General features: G+C 53.8%; 1 protein-coding gene across 9 annotated transcripts in view; it reads right to left on the bottom strand.

Annotated features, from left to right (window-relative positions):
• TOM1L2 (target of myb1 like 2 membrane trafficking protein) overlaps positions 1-20,933 on the bottom strand; it is a 72,295-nt gene that overhangs the window by 26,065 nt on the left and 25,297 nt on the right. For all 9 annotated transcript variants that reach the window (XM_068979076.1, XM_068979077.1, XM_068979075.1 and 6 more), the window contains exons 2-3: positions 6,105-6,189; positions 1,907-1,985 (exon numbers count right to left, since the gene is read on the bottom strand). In XM_068979076.1, the coding sequence (XP_068835177.1) occupies positions 1,907-1,985; positions 6,105-6,189 (164 nt within the window). The remainder of the gene's footprint in view (positions 1-1,906; positions 1,986-6,104; positions 6,190-20,933) is intronic.

Genomic DNA, 20,933 nt, shown 5'->3' with positions numbered 1-20,933 from the left:
ACAGGGAGCAGACAGGAGGTTCCTAGGAAACTAAAAACGGAGCTACCGTGATCAGCAATCCCGCTCCTGGGTGGACATCCAAAAGAAATGCTTTCAGGTTATCTGAGAGACACACGCACCCCAACGCTCACAGCTGCCTTGCTCACAACAGCCAAGACATGGAGACAACCTAAGTGTCCACTGATGGGTGAATGCACGAAGAAAATCAAACAGGATACAGACACACACACACGCACACACACAGAGGGAGATTATTCAGCCATAAACAGAAGGGAATCCTGCCCTTTGCAACAACAGGGATGATTCTCAAGGGTATCAGGCTAAGTGAAATAAATCAGACACAAATAATGTACAATATGACTTACAGGTGGAATCTAAAAACTCCAAACTCAGAGAGTTAGGACAGTGGATGCCAGGGGCTGGGGGTGGAGGAGATGGGGTAAGGCTGGTGAAGGGTACATCCCAGTGGTAAGGTTGGGTGAGTCCTTGGGTCCACAGAACATGGTGACTATAACCTACAGTACTGCGGTACACACTTGGAAGCTATGCATGTATTTATTTTGGCTGCTCTGGGTCTCCGTTGCTGTGCACAGGCTCTTTCTAGTTGCAGGGAGCAGGCTTCTCTTGCTGCAGAGCACAGGTTCTCGGTGCTCAGGCTTCAGCAGTTGCGGCTCATAGGCTCAGGAGTGGTGGCGCATGGGCTTAGCTGCCCCGTGGCATGTGGGATCTTCCAGGACCGGGGATCGAACCCATGTTCCCTGCATTGCTGCTGCTGCTGCTAAGGCACTTCAGTCGTGTCCGACTGTGCAACCCCATAGACAGCAGCCCACCAGGCTCCCCCATCCCTGGGATTCTCCAAGCAAGAACACTGGAGTGGGTTGCCATTTCCTTCTCCAATGCATGAAAGTGAAAAATGAAAGTGAAGTCGGTCAGTCGTGTCGGACTCTTCGTGACCCCGTGGACTACAGCCTACCAGGCTCCTCCGTCCATGGGATTTTCCAAGCAAGAGTACTGGAGTGGGTTGCCATTGCCTTCTTCGGTTCCCTGCATTGGCAGGCAGGTTTTTAACCACATTTGATAAAATGTTAGGTTTCAAGACAGAGATAACACCCGAAGCCATCCCTTTTAATTTTCTGACATCTTGTGTGCATGGCTAAGTTGCTTCAGTGGTGTCTGACTCATTGCGACCCTATGGACTATAGCCCACCAGGCTCCTCTGTGCTTGGGATTCTCCAGGCAAGAATACTGGAGTGGGTTGCCTTTTCCTTCTCCAGGGGATCTTCTTGATCCAGGAATCAAACCTGTGTCTCTTATGTCTCCTGCATTGGCAGTGGGGTTCTTTACCACTAGTGCCACCTGGGAAGCCCTCTGACATCTCAAGGACAGGCAAAAATCTGGTCTGTTCTTTCCTGAAAGGAGTCACTTGCTGATTTTCCCAAAACCCTCTGCAGTGATGTTCAGTTTTTACCCCTTAATCCAGTCGGCACCTCACTAGCTGTGACATCTGGGCAAACCTTGGGCCTCTTCGACCCCGTTTCTTCATCCTTAAAAGCGGATGAGGAAACCTACTTGGGAAGGTTTCTGGAAGCAAGTGTATAACATCTGGGCAGGTGCTCAGGGGAGTCGGCACTCTCACAGGGAGTGAGCTGACCCCAGAGGAGCAGCTGGCCTCAGTGTCCCATGGCAGACTGGTGAACAACAGGGACCCATGCCCAGGCCTGGGGCTTCTCTGCTGGGGGCTTCTACTGGACAGCACTGTCCACGCCTCATCCCTGCTAGCACGTCATCAGACTTGGGCTCACGCATCTCAGAGGGCAAGACACTGGGGCAGCAGCAGGAGGTATTGCTGTCTGGGCCATGGCTCCTGGCCATGCTCCCACCCTGGGAGAGGGACAGGGGCACTCACAGTTAGAGCCAGCATCACCTCCCGGTAGTTCCGGTTCCCGTTGAGCCGCTTCTTCAGGGCCCGAATGGCGTCCTTTGGCCTAGAGAACAGACAAGTGCAGACCCTGCCAATCCTGCCTGGGCACCGCCCTGCAGAGTCAGGGCCATAGTGTCAACAGCATTTACATGACCTTATTTGCCAATGCCCATTTGTAAACGAGAAAGATTGCAGACAAATGAAATGCCCATCAGCGCGAATCAGGTTAAATTAAACCATGCTTCTCTACACAATGGAGTACCATGCAGCTGCACTGAAGAACACAGAAGCTCCTTACACCGGTCCAAAGATAAGGACCAGCATCATTTGCAGAGCCAGGCAGAGGGGACGCTGCCACATGAGCTCGGAAGGACAAAGAGCACCTGGCACACATGTCTGACATCCACAGGGAGGGGACCCTGGAGGGATCTGCCCCTGGGAAGGGCATGGGGCTGAGGAGCAGGGACTGTTCCTAGGGTCACATGCAGGCTCCAGCCCCCTCGAATTCTGCATCACGTGCAAGCGTGGTCCTCCCAGAAGAGTGACCAGCCGGCTGGCACATGGGCTCAAGAAGGGAACCTGGCCAAGTCCCTGTACAGGCCTGGATGTCAAGCCTCTGGCTCCGGGGAGCACCTTTCTCCCTGATAAAACTGAAGTAAGTCTCCTCAAAAGTTCAGAAGTTGTAGGTTTGAGGCTCCAGATCTGACCAGGCTTCCTGGGGCAGAAATGCAGGGCCTCCAGCTGACAAGGCTGCATCACATGCTGACCGTCCAGGACACACTCTTCCTGACACCTCGGACATGGCCGGGAGAAGGGTCCCCAGCCTGCCCAGGAGGGCAAGTACTGGGTGCAGCCCTGTGTCTAACACATTGTGTCATTTACTCTCAGCCAGGATTCAGCAAAGCCGTGGTGCCAGGAGTGACCTGGGCACGAAATCCCTACCCCTAGCACAACATCACCTTCTCTCAGGAGCCCCTGCCCTCTGCTGTCAGAACTGGGCTCCCACCTGCAGGTCAGCATAATCTAAGTCTAAACTGGGGCCCTCCTATCTTGATAGTTCAGAAATATTTGTTACCTACATGCCAAACAAAAATATCCTTTTAAAGTGCGTGAGAAAGCTGGGGGAGGGGAGGGAGCAGCTCTGCCAATTAGCCCAGTTAGACAGAAAGCAGAGGCTTCCAGAAGGAACAACACACGCCAGCCTGGAATCAAGCTGCCCACAGGAGTCCTCTGCTCCCAGGGAGGGGCCCTGTCGGAGGTGTGTGTGTGTTCTGTGTATTCTCTTGTGTGCAGTGTGTGCACACAGTGCGTGTGCCCTGTGTGTGTCCTTGTGTGTGTGTGTGTGCCCTTGTATGTGTGTGTGCTGTGTGTGCCCTGTGTGTGCTCCTGTGTGTATATGTGCTGTGTATGTGTTCCTGTGTGTGTGCAGTGTATGTGTATGTGTGTAGTGTGCACACACTGAGTGAGCGGTGTGTGCTCTTGTGTATGTGTGCCCTATGTGGTGTGCTCTTGTGTGTGTGTGCTGTGTGTGTGTGCTCTTGTGTGTATTGTGTGTGCATGTGTGGTCTTGTGTGTGTGTGTGCCCTGTAGGTGCTCTTGCATGTATGAGCCCTTGTGTGTGCTGTGTGTGCTCTTGTGTGTGTGCAGTGTGTGTATGTGTGGTGTGTGCTCATGTGTGTGCTCTGTGTGTGCTCCTGTGTGTGTGCCATGTGTGCCCTGTGTGTGCTCGTGTGTGTGCTCGTGTGTGTGGTGTGTGCTCTGTGTGTGCTGTGTGCTCTCGTGTATGTGTAATGTGTGCCCTGTGTGTGCTCATGTGTGTGTGTGCTCTGTGTGCTGTGTATGAATGTGCTGTGTGTGTGCTCGTGTGTGTGCAGTGTGCCCTGTGTATGCTCGTATGTATGTGCTCTGCGTGCTGTGTATGTGCTCATGTGTGTGCAGTGTGTATGTGTGCAGTGTGTGTCTGTTTATTGTGTGTGTGTGCTCTGTCTGTGTGTGGCTGCAGCAGCACTGCCCTGGGGAGAGGCCCTGCTGGAGGTGTGTGCAATGTGGCAGCAGTTCCTACAAGGGATGCTGATTTCTGCAAAAAGGGACTTAACAAGCTCTTGCTTTTGAGGACTTTGTGGACCTGAGCTGGTGGAGCTCCATGGCCACAGGCCAGGAGCATGATTGATTTCTCCTGTCTCAAAGGCTCCATCAAGCAGTCTCATCCCCTCCCCTTGAACTTCCACGGAGCACTAAATGGGCAGAGCCACCCAGGGCTGTGCTCACTTGTGGTTCAGGGAGCACAGCACACAGGCTCCCAATGGGGGATGCATGGAGGGAAAGCAGAGATGATGTAGCTCCCAACTTAGAAAGAAGATGCTGCCTGAGAGGGAGCACAAAGGGAAGTATTATTTACCCTTCTCCCAGGGAGAAGCCTGGAGATAGGACCCAAGTCCTGTCGGGGGCCCCACACAGCTCCCTGCAGCAGCAGATCAGCCATGAGCCAGGAGCAGGGGAGCGGGGACCCAGAGGCTGAGAACAGGAAGGGGATACCACACCTGGCAGCTTCTGGGAGAGAGATCGGGGCCACAGGAGCTGGCCTCCCCAGAGTCTCCACAGACCTCAAACTCCTCTAGTCATCCTGAAGCCAAGCCATCTGCTCCTTCGGCACCAGGACTGCCACTTCTAAGCTGTTTCCTCCCTGTCTCCCAGGAGGACGAGGCTGTACCCCCTTCATACTCTGGACGCCCCCACTCCCTTCCTGCCACCCCTCCTAGCTGTTCCCTTGCTCCACTGCAGTTTTTGGGCTCCTCCAGCGTAGAGGCTGGGCACAAGGATTCTGTGAGCTGGGGAAGGTCCAAGATGGTCATAAAAACGACCATGATCCTCACCAGAGCCACCATTCGACTCTCCTGGGAGCGTTCATCAAACCCAGGTGCCTGCACCTGACTAGTAGTCCAGGGAGGCCTGGGAAACAGGATCTAAGACATCCGGTTGGGGGTTATGATTCTGCCAGGCACTGCTGCTTAGTGACCAAGGGCCCAGGGCACCAGAGGTGGCCACACAAGGCCCCAGGCTGGAGGTTACCTTAGGCTGGGCATCAGGGCAAGCCCAGCAAGGGACCTGTGGAAGAGCACATCAAACCTGTGCCCACCAGGACCCCAACCTGTCAGGTGAGCTCTGAATAAATGAAGGAAGCATATCCAGAGTTTCTGGGTTGGAACCGGTCAGCAGGGCTTGCGTCCTGCATCTGCCCTTCTGAACTGTGCTAACCTTGGGCGAGGGCCAACCAGGGCAAGCTTCAGCTTCCTCAACACTCAAAGGGGCTGGGCCCTGTCACACAGGCTGGCAGAACCAGGGCCAGACACAGGGTGGGGGCCCAGGGAAGGGGCAGCCCCTTGCCCCCATTGCCTCCCGGCCTCCTTGGTGACTGTGCAGAAGTGGTCATTGCCCTCTCCTCCCCAGCTCAGCTCTGCACAGTCGAGTCACCAGCTGACCAGGGTGTCTTGTTCACAGCCTGCATCCCTGCTCTAGAATGTCAGTGCCGAGCGAGGGAGTCTGTTTGTCCCCTGGGGCTGAGTATGAGATGGTCACTCAGGAAATATTTGTTGAGTGAAATCAGGAGGCTGGTCCCCAGCCTCCACATGGCAAGGCCAGTAAGGACAGAGCTCAGGGCAAGGCTGGAGCTGCCCAGGTCTGGGGGTGGTTTATGAGAGTGCTACTAGCATAAATTCCATTTTTATGGAGCAGATAGAGAGTCAAAGACCGACAAATTTGGAAGACGTGCATGCAGAATGCAGCTGTGATGATGATGCAGAAGAGGATGTAAACACAGCAGCAGAACAGACCAGGCGTTACAGGGGTGGGGGGTCCTGGGCCTCGCAAGTCTTCCCTGCTCCACCGCCCACTACACACCCTGAGGGCTCTCTCCTTCCCGGGGCTCCGTCCAGTCCAGCAAAGCAGGGCAGAGAGCCCAGGGCTGCAGAGGGTTGGGGGAGGGAGGATCGGCTGCAGGGGACTCAGTAACCAGGCAACTTCATTTTCACTTGTGATTAAAAGCAGGTTATTAAAGAGGGGGTCACTGCTCTGACTCCAGCAGCGCCTTTGGGGGCACCGGCGGGAGGGCGGAGCATCCGAGCATTGCCAGGTCGGACACCATGGTCGACGGGCCACCTGCCCAGGGGGCAGAGGGGACACGCACCCTTCCTCCGTCTCATTGATGATGTCGCAGATCTCCATGTTCAATGTCCAGTCCTCACTCTGCAGGGAGCCATCTGTTGCCTTTTCTGCAAATTCAGAAAGAAAGCTGCTTTAACATTTCTCCTGGAATAAGGGGCCTGGCAGGAAAGAGTGGGGACTGGATGCACCCCACTGCCCCCTCCCCAAGCAGATGGGCTGAGCTGACAGCAGCTCTAATGCTGTTCCTGAGAGAACACCTGGGACAGGGGGTCAAGGGGTGACCCCCAATACTGTCCTTCAGTCACTAAACTCCCAGGAGTTGGAATTCTTAGAAGAAAACGCAGGGGGAGGGCTTCACGATGTCGGTGTGTGGGTGCTAAGTCACTTCAGTAATCTCCGACGCTCTGTGATCCCATGGACTATATAGCCTGCCAGACGCCCCTGTCCAGGCAAGAATACTGGAGTGGGTTGCCATGCCCTCTTCCAGGGGATCTTCCCGACTCAGGGATCAAACCCTCATCTCTTACATCACCTGAATTGGCAGGTGGGTTCTACACCACTTGGGAAGCCCTCATGATATTGTATGTGGCAATAATTTCATTCATGGATATGACACCAAAAGCGCAGGCAACAGAAGAAAAAACAGACAAACTGGACTGCATAAAAACGTAAACATTTCTGGGCATTAAAGGACACAATCAACAGAGTAAAAACAGAGTAACCTATGTTCAGAATGTTAGAAAATATCTGCAAAGCTGATAAGGAGTTAATATTTTTTAGGATAAACAAAGAACTCTTACAACTCAAACACAACAAAAACCCCAATTTAAAAATGGGCAAAGGCTCCCAGTCCCATCACTTCATGACAAATAGAAGGGGGAAAAGTGGAACCAGTGACAGATTTTATTTTCTTAGGCTCCAAAATCACTGGGAATGGTGACTGCAGCCATGAAATTAAAAGATGCTTGCTCCTTGCAAGGAAAGCTATGACAAACCTAGACAATGTTTTAAAAAGCAGAGACATCACTTTGGTCTGTACAGTAAAAGCTACGGTTTTCCTGCTAGTCATGTATGAAGGTGAGAGTTGGACCATAAAGAAGGCTGATGGCTGAAGAAGTGATGCTTTTGAACTGTGGTGTTGGAGAAGACTCCTCAGAGTCCCTTGGACAGCAAGGAGATCAAACCAGTCTATCCTAAAGGAAATCAGTCCTGAATATTCATTGGAAGGACTGATGCTGAAGCTCCAGTACTTTGGCCACCTGATGCGAAGAGCCGACTCACTGGAAAAGACTCTGATGCTGGGAAAGATTGAAGGCAAAAGGAGAAGAGGGCAGCAGACAATGAGGTGGTTGGATGGCATCACCGACTCAATGGACATTAATTTGAACACACTCTGGGAGATAGTGAACGACAGAGAAGCCTGGTGGGCTGCAGTTCATAGGGTTGCAAGAATCGGACACAACTTAGTGACTGGACAACAACAACAGAAGGACCTGAATAGACATTTCTCAAAACAATAAAATAAAACAAAAACCTATATACAGGGACTTCCCTGGTGTTCCAGAGGTTAAGAATCTGCCTTGCAATTTAAGGGATGCAGGTTGAATCCCTGGTCCGGGAACTAAGATCCCACATGCCTCAGAGCAACTAAGCCCACATGCCACAACAAAAGATTCCGAATGTCATGACTGAGCCCCGCCACAGCCAAGTTAATTAATTAATTTTTAAAAAAGATATACAAGTGGCCAACATGTCCCTGAAAAAAAAAAATGCTATGTATCACTAATCATTGCTGCTGCTGCTGCTAAGTCGCTTCAGTCGTGCCCGACTCTGTGCAAATCGAACCCACAATGATATATCACTTCACACTCTCTAGGATGACTGCTATCAAAAAAAAAAAAAAGGAACATAAGCAATGCTGGTGAGAATGTGGAGAGACTGGAACCCTTGTGCACTGTTGGTGTGGATGGAAAATGACGAGCTGTCCCTGTGGGAAACACGGCAGGTTCTCAGAACACTGAAAACAGAACTACCGTATGATCCAGCAACTCCACTTCAGGTCCACACCCAGCAGAGCTGAGAGCAGGACCTCAAAGAGATATGTCCGCACTTATGTTCACAACAGCTTTATTCCTAACAGCCAGGGAGTGACCCAGGTGTCCAGACACAGATGACAGCCAAACAGAATGTGCAGATGCACACAGAGGAATGTTACTTAGCCTTAAAAAGGAAGGAAATTCTGACACCGGCTCCAAGATAAGTGGACCTCCAGGGCATTATGCTGAGTGAAATAAGCCAGACACAAAAAGACAAATACTGCATGATTCCCCTTATGGGAGGTTCCTAAAGCAATCAAATTCATAGAGAGAAAGTAGAATGGTGGGTGCCAGGGGCTAGGGGAGGGAGTGGGGAGTTACTACTGAACTGGGGACAGAGTTGATGATAAAGGTCCAGAGAGTGAGGTGCACGACCACGTGAATGCGTTCAATACTTAGGAGTGGTTAGAATGGCACATTTTGTTATACCTATTTTAATACGTTTTTAAAAATCCTAAGGGAGGCAGTATTCTCTCCCATATTTAGAGGAAGTGAGGCTCAGAGAGGTTGGGACGCTGGCCAGGATCACACAGCTGAATAGGCCCTGACATCTGGTCTTGGGTCTGTCTAATGCCTGGGCACTTGCTGATGTGGCCCCAGCTGTCAGCACCGTGAGTTTGGACCCAACGCTGCCCTGTCCAAACTGTTTAGTTCTCCAGAGGGACAGTCAAGACAGTCACCGGCCTCTTTAACAAAAACTTCATACAACATGCATGTCCACTGACAGCGTGAACCCCACGACCTCTGTGCACACTGGAAGTGGCTGGTTCCACTAGACGCAGCTGCGGGGAAGGCACGCTTGTTCTGCACATGCAGCCCAGAGCTCACGCTCCATCGACAGCGGTCCTTCCCAGCGGTCACCACACTCCAGGAACCCGGCCGCGGCTCTGGACATCAGTGCGCCAGCCCGTGGTCTGTGTGGATGACCCTCACTGCTTCAGTCTTTACCAAAAAGCAAGTATCCTCAACCTCTTCACCCTCTTTACTTGTCACCCTTGACACCCAAAGACTCTCCACCCCACAAAAGGAGCAAGCCCACCCAGGGGCGAGAGTGGCTGGATGAGGCCCTGTGTGCGGGGCGCTGGGTGGGGGCCAGGGGCCCTTCACTAGGGCCCATGGTGTCACCCGGCTGCAGCAGAGGCAGCATTTGATGAAACCCTGTCCTCTGGGGGGCTTTTCCCGGTGCCTCAGCAGTAAAGAACTTGCCTGCAATGCAGGAGAAACAGGAGACGTGGGTTCCAACCCTGGGTTGGGAAGATCCCCTCGAGGAAGGAAATGGCAACCCACCTCAGTATTCTTGCCTGGGAAATCCCACGGACAGAGGAGACTGGTGGGCTACAGTTTGTGGGGTCACAGAGCGTCAGACATGACTGAGCACGCACACAGGCACCTCACTGGGGGAGGAAAGCATGGGGAGAGAGGAAGGGAGGAGGAGCCAGGGGCCTGTGAAGAGAGGCAAAGGTCAGGATGGAGGAGAGGCCATGCCACCCAGCCGCAGGCAGCACCGCTGGGCCCTCAGGGGACATCTCCATGGGGGTGGGGCTGGGGCAGGCACCCAGACGGAATGGTCAAAGCAACGTCCAGCCCAGAGCCGGGAAGACTGGACACAGAGGCTGTGTGAGGCGAGGGCAGCATGAGGCAGCATCTGGAGGGTCCGCGACGAGACCCTTGCCCCCTGCTCACTCTGCCACTTGGATCTCTGAAGGGCCCACCCCCAGAGGGGGAGACCCCCCCACACACCTGGGGTCACACACAGCAGGGCCTCTGCAGCCTCCTAGTAAAGCCGCTTGCCTGCTACCCTTCGGAACCAGTGAGGGGACAGGCCAGCTGGCCAAAGGGCCACTGTCCGCCTGTGGTCTGTCCCATCTCAGCATGGGTCACACACAGACTCAGGAAGACAGAACGGGGGACACCAGCAGGGCCCAGGGGACACTGTCTTGGAGGCTTGACGGAGGAAACTTCCATCAGTGAACCTCCCCATCCCTCCTCCCACCACCAGGAAGGGGGTCAGAGGCGTGAGAACCTCTCCTCGGGGTTAGCACCCTCTATTCAATCACTGGGCTCTGAGTTCCAGCAAAAGATAGAGGCTCCTTTTGATTATAAAGAACTGACCCCATAAGAATGCCTCTTTATTTTCATTTTGCTGGAAATGCCACAGACATACAACTGTGGGTATTTGGCTCGGCGGAGACAGAAGAAGGAGGGAAGGCTGACAAAGGAGCTCAAATCGCTTCTCAGTTTCCTTTCCTCATAAAAGAATGCCCGCCATGGGACCAAGCTGGGTCTGATTGCCCTCCAACTGTGGCCACTCCCATTGGCTCCCTCCCCAGGCCAGAGGACGCCAAGTTCAGGCTCATTTCTGTTATCACGTAAATTGTCAAAACCGAAGATAAATAAATCCTGGTGCAACAGCAAAAACACAATGCTCCAGAGGTCAGGGAGCAAGTCATTCCTGCCAGCCAGCCCTCAGGATGGAGACAGATCAAAGAGCCAGTGACCCGGGCAGCAAAGGGCTGACCTTCCAGAGGTCTCCAGTGATATGCTAACGGCCAGGGGCAAGGCAGAGCCGGACAGGGTTGTGCAGGGCTGGGTGGAGCAGGGGCAGACACAGCGCCCATTAAAGCTTCAGAGCCTGTCATCTTGATGCTGTTGCCATGGAGTTTTCTCCATTCAGAAAAGGCTGCCCCCTGCCTGGTGTGAGCTGGGGGCCAGGGTGCCTTGAATGGCAACCCTGGGACTTCCCTGGCAGTGCAGTGGCTAAGGCTCTGAGCTTCCATCCTGGTCGGGGTGTACAGACCCTGATGGCAAGGTTCTTTTCCAGCAGCAGCCCATGCCCCACCACAATGTCCCTCCCACATGCTCTGAAGTTCAGGGCCGTGATGCTGGGAGGACACTCCAGTCCAGGGGCTTGGTTTCTTGGCTACTGATTTCTACACTTTGATGTGAAATACAGCAACGTCAGAAGCAGCCAAGAGGGCTGGGTTAGCATTTTTGCATTCAGCAGCAGCCTCTTGGTGAGCCTGGAGGAGAAACAGCAGAATCTTCCACCTCCTCCACAATCAAGAGAGTGAGAAGGAGCCCAGAGGGACTGGGCTGCTTCCTGTCGGGGGTGGAGAGGAGAAAAGGAGTCTGCAAGGGCGGGACTCATTCGACAACATGCCCCATCAACTTGAGATCAGCCTTCTGGGCTCTGGATGGGTTCAGGCCACTGAGGCAGGTGAGGTGGACCAGACAGGTGGAAAGGAACTCAGTCCCAACACCGCACTCAGAGCTGTGGACGCCTCTGCTCTGGGTCCCTGACCTGGTGGATGTTAACTGCAGCTGCTCCCCTTTCACTAGAGACTCCCTCCGTTTCATGGGGTGTCCCCCTGTTTCATGGGGTGTCCCCCCATTTCATAGGTGTCCCCCATTTCAGGGGTGTCCCCCATTTCATGGGGTGTTCCCCGTTTCAGGGGTATCCCCCATTTCATGGGGTGTCCCTCTGTTTCAGGGGTGTCCCCCATTTCAGGGGGTGTCCCCCTGTTTCATGGGGTGTCCCCCTGTTTCATGGGTGTCCACCCATTTCATGGGGTGTCCTTTTCTACAACTGGGGGTCCCACTCCTCCCTCACCCTCTTAAAAGGCAGAGGAGGGGCCAGAAGAAGGTGCACAAAGTATAACTTGACCAGCCCACAGACTCCAGAGGCAGCTTCCTCTGTAACGTGGAGGCAAAATAAAACACGGTGGTCCCCAGGCCATGGATACAGATTGGCAGCCTGGGGACCCAATCTCCAGGAGCGCTGGTGCCATGGAGCCGGGAGGAAGTGAAAAAGACCTCCCTGGCCACACACACACACACACAGTGACAGACCACAGCAGGCCCCTGCAGCAGGGCACACAGGACCAGACAAGCCAGGAAGAACCAGCCAGGGCTAATGTGAAGTCGTCAGGGACTGAGGCAGCCCCTGTCCCCACCCCACAGCTGGAGAGGGCAAGGGCAGGGGCCTGATGGAGATCGTGCTCTGGACCTTGGCTGCAGGTGAGGCAGCCCTGCCTGGTCCCACCCTGAGCCTTCCCATCAGAGCCTGGGAGCAGAAGGCAGGTGCAGACGTGCTCCCAGGGGTGGGGGTGGGGGGGCCCTGGACAGGGCCATCCAGCTGATGACTGCTGAGGGTCGGGCACTGGGAGGCAGCGGGAGGCAGGCAGACCGCGTCCCTGCCCCACCACCCGCAGACTGGGCTCAGTCCTGCTCTGCCACGTCACCCCTGGGCCCTGGACCCAGCCTACTCTGCTTCTTCCTCTGAGCACTGTTTCTGTCAAATGAGGTAGGGGGTCTGGTGATCTCTGACCCCCTCAGTCCCCCACTCTGCTCTGACAGCACACTGGCCTATGGACACTTTTTCTTCCTTTCTTGGTGACTTTTTTTTTTTTTTTTTACTGTGGTAAAATATACATGGGCTTCTCTTATAACTCAGTTGGTAAAGAATCCACCTGCAACACAGGAGACCCTTCTTCGATTCCTGGGTCAGGAAGACCCAGTGGAGAAGGGAAAGGCTACCCACTCCAGTCTTCTGGCCTGGAGAATTCCATGGGCTGTATAGCCCATGGGGTCGCAATGAGTCAGACAGAACTGAGCGACTTTCACTTTCACAATATATGCAACATAAAATGTACCACCATAACTGCTTCTCAGTGTACAGCTCGAGGCCATCAAGTGCAAGTGCACGTAACCGTCCCCACCACCACCTCCAGAAATGATGCATCTTCCCACACTGAAGCTCAGCCCCCTGAAACCCTCACTCCTCACACCTCCCCCAGCTGCTGACACCCACCCTTCTACTTTTTGTATCTGAACTTGATCCTCTAGGAACCTCACAGAAGTGGGTATTAATCCTTTATCAGATATGTGCTTTGCAAGTATCCTCTCCCACTGCACTGCTAAATCCAGGGTCATGAAGCTTTCTCTCTGTTTTCTCCTAAAACATTTATAGTTTTATTAATAGCTCATGTTTAGCTATTAATTGATTCATCGTTGAGTTTTCTAGATGGTAGAAGGTGAGGTTCCAACTCCACTCTTGTGCGTGTGGACACCCAGTTTTCCCAGCTCCATCTGTTGGGAAGACTGTCTTTCTCCCACCGGCTGATCTTGGCCTGTGTGTCAGACATCAGCTGAGCACCCACGGTAAGATTTGCCTCAGGGCTCCCTGTTTTGTCCCGTGGTCTCCATCTCTCCCTGTGCCAGGGCCACGCTGCTCTGATGATGGTGAGTTCTAAAATCCGGAAGTGTCAGTCCTTCTACGCTATCCCTCTTTCTTTTAGTATGTTTATTTTTATTTATTTTTGAAATAGATATTTATTTGGCTGTACGCAGATCTTCAGTCTTTCAGTTGCAGCACGAGGGATCTAGTTACCTGACCAGGAATGGATCCCAGGCCCCCAGCATTGGGACTCGGAGTCTTAGCCGCTGGACCACCAGAGAAATCCCAACTTTGTCCTTCTTTGTCAAGGCTGCTTTGGGTATTTGGAGTCCCTAGAGATGCCATTCCGGTCCCATCACTTCATGGGAAGTAGATGGGGAAACAGTGGAAACAGTGTCAGACTTTCTTTTGGGGGGCTCCAAAATCACTGCAGATGGTGATTGCAGCCATGAAATTAAAAGACGCTTACTCCTTGGAAGAAAAGTTATGACCAACCTAGATAGCATATTCAAAAACAGAGACATTACTTTGCCGACTAAGGTCTGTCTAGTCAAGGCTATGGTTTTTCCAGTGGTCATGTATGGATGTGAGAGTCGGACTGTGAAGAAGGCTGAGCGCTTAAGAATTGATGCGTTTGAACTGTGGTGTTGGAGAAGACTCTTGAGAGTCCCCTGGACTGCGAGGAGATCCAACCAGTCCATTCTGAAGGAGATCAGCCCTGGGATTTCTTTGGAAGGAATGATGCTAAAGCTGAAACTCCAGTACTTTGGCCACCTCATACAAAGAGTTGACTCATTGGAAAAGACTCTGATGCTGGGAGGGATTGGGGGCAGGAGGAGAAGGGGACGACAGAGGATGAGATGGCTGGATGGCATCACTGACTCTATGGACATGAGTCTGAGTGAACTCCGGGAGTTGGTGATGGACAGGGAGGCCTGGCGTGCTGCGATTCATGGGGTTGCAAAGAGTCGGACACGACTGAGCGACTGAACTGAACTGAGAGATGCCATATGAATTTTAGGATGGAGTTTTCTATTTCTGCAAAAAAAAAAAAAAAACCATGCTGATGGGATTTTGAGTGAGATTGCATTGAATCTGCAGACCACTTTGGGTTAGTATTGTCAGCTTCAAAGTATGAAGTCTTCAGTCCATGAATATGGGATGTCCTTCCATTCATCTATCTTCTCTCATTTCTTTTGGGCTTCCCAGGTGGCTTAGTCAGCCTGCCAATGGAGGAGATGCAAGAAATGCAGGTTCAATCCCTGGTTCGGGAAGATCCCCTGGAGGAGGACATGGCAACCCACTCCGGTATTCTTGCCTGGAAAATTCTGTGGACAGAGGAGCCTGGTGGGTTACAGTCCGTGAAGCCAGGAAGAGTCAGATATGATCGAGTGACTGAGCAACAACAAAAACATTTCTCCCAGCGATGCTTTGCAGTTCTCAGTGTACAAGTCTTTCACCTCCTGGCTAATTCCTAGGGATTTTATTCTTTTGGATGCTATTAATTTCCTTTTTGGATTGTTCGCTGTGTAGAGAAACAGCTGAGTGTTGACTCATATCCTGCAGCTTTGCTGAATCTATTTATTCATTCTAACAGTTTTTTTTTTTCTTTTTTCATGAAACCTTTAGGGTTTCCTACATACAAGGTCACATCATCTGTGAATAGAGATGGTTTTACTCCTTTCATTCCCACTTGGATGCCCTTCCTTTCTTTTGCCCTACAACTACTCTGGTTAGGACTCCCAAGACTATGTTGAACAGAAGTGGTGAAGTCAGCGTCCCAGGCCTGACGTACGGCTTTACCAAACCTGACCATCACCTGAGAGGAAACCCAGGGATAAGAGGACCTAGTGGAGCTGAGTTCTCACCTCAGGGAAAGGTAGATCACCTGCCTGAGGGTGAGCGCGGGAACCCCAGCAGGGGCTTGAGGACTCTGCCTGCCAAGGGGTCTCATATCTGCATCCAGCTCTGAGGAGGTCACTGGGACTTCTCTAGCCTGGAAAGCCATGCCCCACAAGCCTGCCCAAGGACAGAGCCATCCCATGGCTTCCCCGTGCCTCCTGCCATAGGATCTCGAGGGGCGCTTCTGACGGGCACCCGTACTTGATGGTATGGTCTACAGTCCACATGAGAGCCGAGTTCTCAAGGCCTCCCGATGCTGTTCTGGGAGCTTCTTCCCTTCTTACGGCCACTGGGGGGACGCTGGCTCTCCATTTAAACTTGTGGGTGAGCAAAGGGCCTGTGCTACTGAGCAGTGGTGACTGCACATCCTCTGGGGCCCTAGGCGGCCTGGGGAGAGGTGGGCTCCACCTCTCCCCAGCGTCTCCCTCTGGGCTCAGAAGCCAGAGAATCGGGCATCATAGTGGAGTCTGAGCCGGGAGTTGAAAGCCCGGCTTTGGCGGGTTCAAACTTCAGCCAATTACTGTGTGACCCCAGGAATGTGACCTCTTCGAGGCTTTCTGTTGTCTATAAGATGTGATAATCACAGCAGTCTTCTCACAGGCCTGCTGGGAGGTGAACTCAACACAAAACAGGAAGCCCTATGGAGCCCCCGACACAGCCACACAGAGGCTGGAGCCCCCACCCCCACCCCCGCCAGGGCGTCCCTCGCTTTCCTGTGTCACCACTGCCACCTACAGGTAAACAGAAGTCCACAAGCCACCCTGGTCACTCGATGCCCTGGGAACCTGCAAACACCCAGCTGTCTGATTCGAGGCTTCTGCACCACAAGGGTCTCCCTCAGAGGTAAGCCCCAGAGCAGCCTGGCCCACGTGCAGGGCAGAGGCACCGCTTCCTCAGGGATCCAAACGCTGAAGCTCCCAGCTGTAAGGTTCCCCACGAGTCACTCACAGTGGACGTCGTGTTTCCCAACTCTGGATGTGGGCCCTGGGGCAGGGGGCCAAGAGCACTACCTGCGCCCCACCGGCCACACCGCTGACCCCAAATCCCCCAGCCACTGAAGTCACTCCTCTCACACGAGGTCCAGAGAGCACACCGTGGCCTCTTCACAGACACCCTCTTATGCGCCACCCTGCTCCGAGGCAGCCCTTGTCAGAGGGGAGAAAAAGGAAGCCGAGGGGTGAACCGCCCAACTGCACACGGCCGGCAGGGAGCACCAACCAAGGTCATCCTGGTGCATGAGGTCTCGGTCTCTGACACCCCGGGCAAGGCTGGGCCTTGAGCACACCTGGGCCCCCAACCCCTGATCTCTCAGGTGAGCTCAGAAGGGCTGGCTGAGAAGCACGAGAGAACAGGGTGAGGGGTCAAGTGCAGTCAGCTGCTCCCCTTGTTTTTTTTAATTAGTAAACTGTCAATACTGGAATAATTTCAGACTTACTGAGAAGCTGCCAAGATAGTACAAGGGCTTGTCTCCCAGTTTCTGCTCATGTTAACATCCTTCAGGGCCACCGTTCATGTGTCAAAGCTGAGACGCTAACAGCAGCTCAGGACTACTAACTCCTATTCAGAGTTTTCCATTTTTTCCACTGAGATGCCCTCTTCTGTCCAGGATCCAGTTCAGACCAGCATGCTGCATTTAGGTTTCTCCTCACTTTAAACGTCTACTTTCTTTAAAGACTGGCACATTCATAAAATCCTGAGCTCGCTCTCCCACCCGCACAGCTCAGTTCCGAAGGGCAGTGCCCTGCCAGCCGATCCCACACCCCGTCCCGGCCGAATGAGGACACCTCATCCTCCCAGGCCCCGACAAAGGAGCCCTTCAGGGCGGCCCAGCAGCAGAGAACAGAGGCTGGTCATCCATGCGGGCCTGGGCTGCTGGTCCAAGTTCTTTCTAACTGGAATTCTCCTGGAAGACGGGGCGGTTTTGGTGGGGGGGAGTCCATAGCTTTAAATACATGTTCTCTAGAGGCAGAGCCTGGAAAATCCCATGGAGAGAGGAGCCTGGCAGGCTACAGTCCATGGGGTCGCAGAGAGGTGTACATGACTGAGCGACTTCACCTTTTTTCTTTTTTAGAGGCAGAGCTACTGGGGTCTGGATGGGGGATTTCCCCAGGTCTTATAAACAAAGGTGTGGAGGGGAGCTGGGGGAAACATGGGCCTAGGGCTGGGGGTGCGGCAGGGGGCATGGGAGGAGGCTGGGCAGGGGAGGGGGTCTCCGGCTGTTACCCGCTGGGCCAGTTGACAGGAAGAGGTGTCTCAGGGGCCAGGGCTCAGATTAGGGCTGTGCACCCTGAGGGCAGGGGCCAGGGGAGAGCGCCGGGCATTGAGGGCTTCCAGTTCAACCCCAACCTGACTGCGAGGCGTCCTCCCACTGCACACTGACACCAACCAGCCACACACCCACACCCACACCCACACCCACACCCACACCCACACCCACACCCACACCCACACCCACAGGAGAGGTAATCCAGAGGGTCTCTCTTCTTAAATGCTTGTAGGAAAGGCACAGACTGCTCCTCCCTGTGACCCAGCCAGACAAGCCCTGAGGAAATGCTGAGCGGGAAGGGAGCTGATTCGGCAAAGGTGCCTAACTGAGGAAACCTCTGCTGTTCCCGCAGAGGAGAGGACGCCACTTGACAAGGCCTATCCATAAGGCCTTTTAAAAATGATAAATGCCTCAGCCTCGGCACCAAGTGAAATCAGTGCAGGAATGCTAAGTGAACATCCGGAGCCAAAGTGTCCCATGCAGACTGATCTCCACCAGGCAGAGACACGAGCTCATGGGCGAGAACACACAGTGCTGAACTGACCCTGCTTCCCTCCCCCTCTGGTCCCCCCACAGCCCCGGGGCCACGTGGGGGCCCCTCTCGGAGCCCAGGGACTCCATGGCACAGATGTTCCCCAAGCAAAACAATCTAAACGGCCATAGTCCAGTCCAAGGTTCAGTCTGGTTTGTTCTGTGGAGCCATCCCCACCTGCAGGGACCATTTGGGAAAGGCGTCCAGCTTGGGAGGAGTGCAGACAGAACCAAACCACACTGGGCCAGGCGAAGCCACGCTGTGCCCCTGCCAGCCGGCCCTGGGTTTCCGTGCCCATTTCCCAACGCCCATGCCCCAGGCACAGCCACCCGAGGACAAAGACCACCCTCCAACCCATGCCCCAGTGCTGACTCCGTGTCCCCCAAGGCCTGGGTGGCCCCCGCTGAGCAGCAGGCTTTGGGGGACATGCTTTGATACGGATATTCAAGAGAGAAGAGAGTCAGAAAGAAACCCAGAGAAGGCCAATTTTCAGGGCAGTGGTTCTTGGCTCTTTCTGGATGGAATGTTAAAGGAAGAGTAATTCCCTGTGAGCATCTGGGAAGATCTTCCAGAAAAGTGCGCAGGTACTTAACTCAGCACACACTCTAGACGGGCTCCCCAAGAGCACCACCCGGGTTGGAAAGCACCCTGACTGGGAGCATCTCAAGCGCCTCAGCTGCCCTGTTCATAAGAACACCTGCAAAGCTAAGCAGAACATGAATGTCCAGGGCAGCCAAGCGGCTGCAGTGCTCCCAGGAGGGCCCCTCTGGGCAGGCGGGCAGACTCTCCACTGGGGGTCTCAGCCGCTAGACCAGGCGCAGCGGGTCTATGGGACTGGGATGCTGACCTCACTGTGCTGCGGTCTCCCTGAGGGCTTCCTTAAGTGCCCCAGGAGCCGGGAGCTGCCCCCACACAGCCTTAGTCTGTTCTCCCAGGAAGAGCTGGTCCCAGGGTTCCAGGGAGCGAGTGAGTCACCAATGACTGTGATGATGCCTCCCCCAACACCCCTACATACTCGGAGACTCCAGGATTCCCAGAGACCTGCTCATCCACTCCTGGGACAGGACTCGCGGTCCTGGCAGCCTGTGGCCCCCAGTCCATCATTGCCCTGTCCTCCTGGCCCTTTGCGGCCACTCCCTGCGACTGTGCGAGGAAGTCAGTCCCAGTTTCTTCTCACCGAGTGTTGGAACACATGTAAAGGCCTGCTTCCAAAAGGAACTTGGGGTCATTTTTATAATAATTTATACTCAAGGAAAATGAAATGAAGACTGGAAACCACGTGGAACAAAAGAGGAAACGAGTTATGACGACTCCTGGCACCCTAGGTAAAAGGACAGACAAGGAGCCTTGGTCCTCACTGTCTGATCGAGGGCAGAGCAAGCCACACTCCACCAGCAGGGTGGCCATCTTTTCCTAATGTTGAGGACTTGGAGGTGAACGTACTGCCATCACTCCTGTACTGTGCAATAATGAGCAGGGTCATATGAAATGTCTTGAAGACAGCATCACATAAAACGCAAAACATCCTCCCTCCGCCTTCCTGGCATCCGTGCCCTCCCCGACTCGCCCCCACCACCTCCCCAGCTCCTCCAGGCCCCCTCGTGACGGCACGGCTCCCCTCGGCCGGGCTCCTCCAAGTTCCCAGAACCACTTCGACCTTCCCCAGCTCCCCTGCACTTACTCTAGATCCTGCCTCTTCAAAGATCTCCCCGACTCCCAGTCCAGAGGCCTCCCCCAGCATACCCCCGCACCCCCACCTCTGCCCAGCACCCGCACCACGGAGGCAGGTCACACGGCCTCACGATGCCTGTGCTCAGGCCAAACTGAGCCCCAGTCTGACCCTTGTGGTTATTGGCTGTGTGACCTTCAGCAAGTAACTAAATTTCTCTGAGCCTCGGTGTCTACATCTATGGACTGGGAACAGCAACATCCACACAGTGCGAAGCTTCTGTGAGAACTAAGGCTGGCCCAGAGCAGCATGCGGAAGTAGGGCAAGCATGGCTGCGCCCGTGGTTGGCTGTACTCCAGTTACTCAGTCATGTCTGACTCTTTGTGACCTTGTGGACTGTAGCCCACCAGGCTCCTCTGTCCGTGGGATTCTCCGGCCAAGCATACTGGAGTGGGTTGCCATGCCTTCCTCCAGGGGATCTTCCCAACTCAGGGATAGAACCCAGGTCTCCTGCATTGCAGGCATATTCTTTACCATTGCCCACCTGGGAAGCCCAATACAGTGGAGACCCCCAGCAAAGGTGGTCCCTGAGGGCGACTAGAGAAGCATCTCCAGGATGCCCTGCACCATGGAGCTCAGGAACAGGGCTGCCTGAAAGTCTGACTGTGTGGAATCAGAGACCCGACACACGGTAGACTCATGCAGGGCCCAGGTCTGGAACATGGAGCTCCTGACCCCAGGCCACGCTTGGTCCATGGGACACTATCAGAACTGCCCCAACCCCAGGGGCTCAAGGGCACTGACCTCCTGCTTCTCAAGGCAAAGACCCTCATCCCCGCGAAAAGATCACTCTCATCACACAAGTCTCAATCCTCACACAGATCACACTATTACAACCTGGGCAACCACCTCGCCCGGAGAGCCCCTCTGGGGGACCGGGTGTGCACTTAATTGTTACGAATGTGCACTGCTGACCAGAGCCTCAGTGAACTGCAGATACAATCTATCAGCTCTCGATGGCTAATTTGGTAGAACATGAATCCTGTGAGTTCTAATAACTCACAGGAGACTCCTGGAGCACTTACACGCTATATGTCTTCCACACTCATAAAACAACTGTAATTACCTTTCATGGGTGAGATGGTCTAGTAATTCTTAAGTGATTTAACCCGAGAAAGTCTACAGAAAAAACTAATTTCAAAGAATTTTG

Source organism: Capricornis sumatraensis, chromosome 8 (genome assembly GCF_032405125.1).
Source record: "Capricornis sumatraensis isolate serow.1 chromosome 8, serow.2, whole genome shotgun sequence".
Taxonomy (NCBI): Eukaryota; Metazoa; Chordata; class Mammalia; order Artiodactyla; family Bovidae; genus Capricornis; species Capricornis sumatraensis.
Note: the sequence above shows the minus strand (reverse complement) of the source record. Positions and strands in the feature narration are given on the sequence as shown.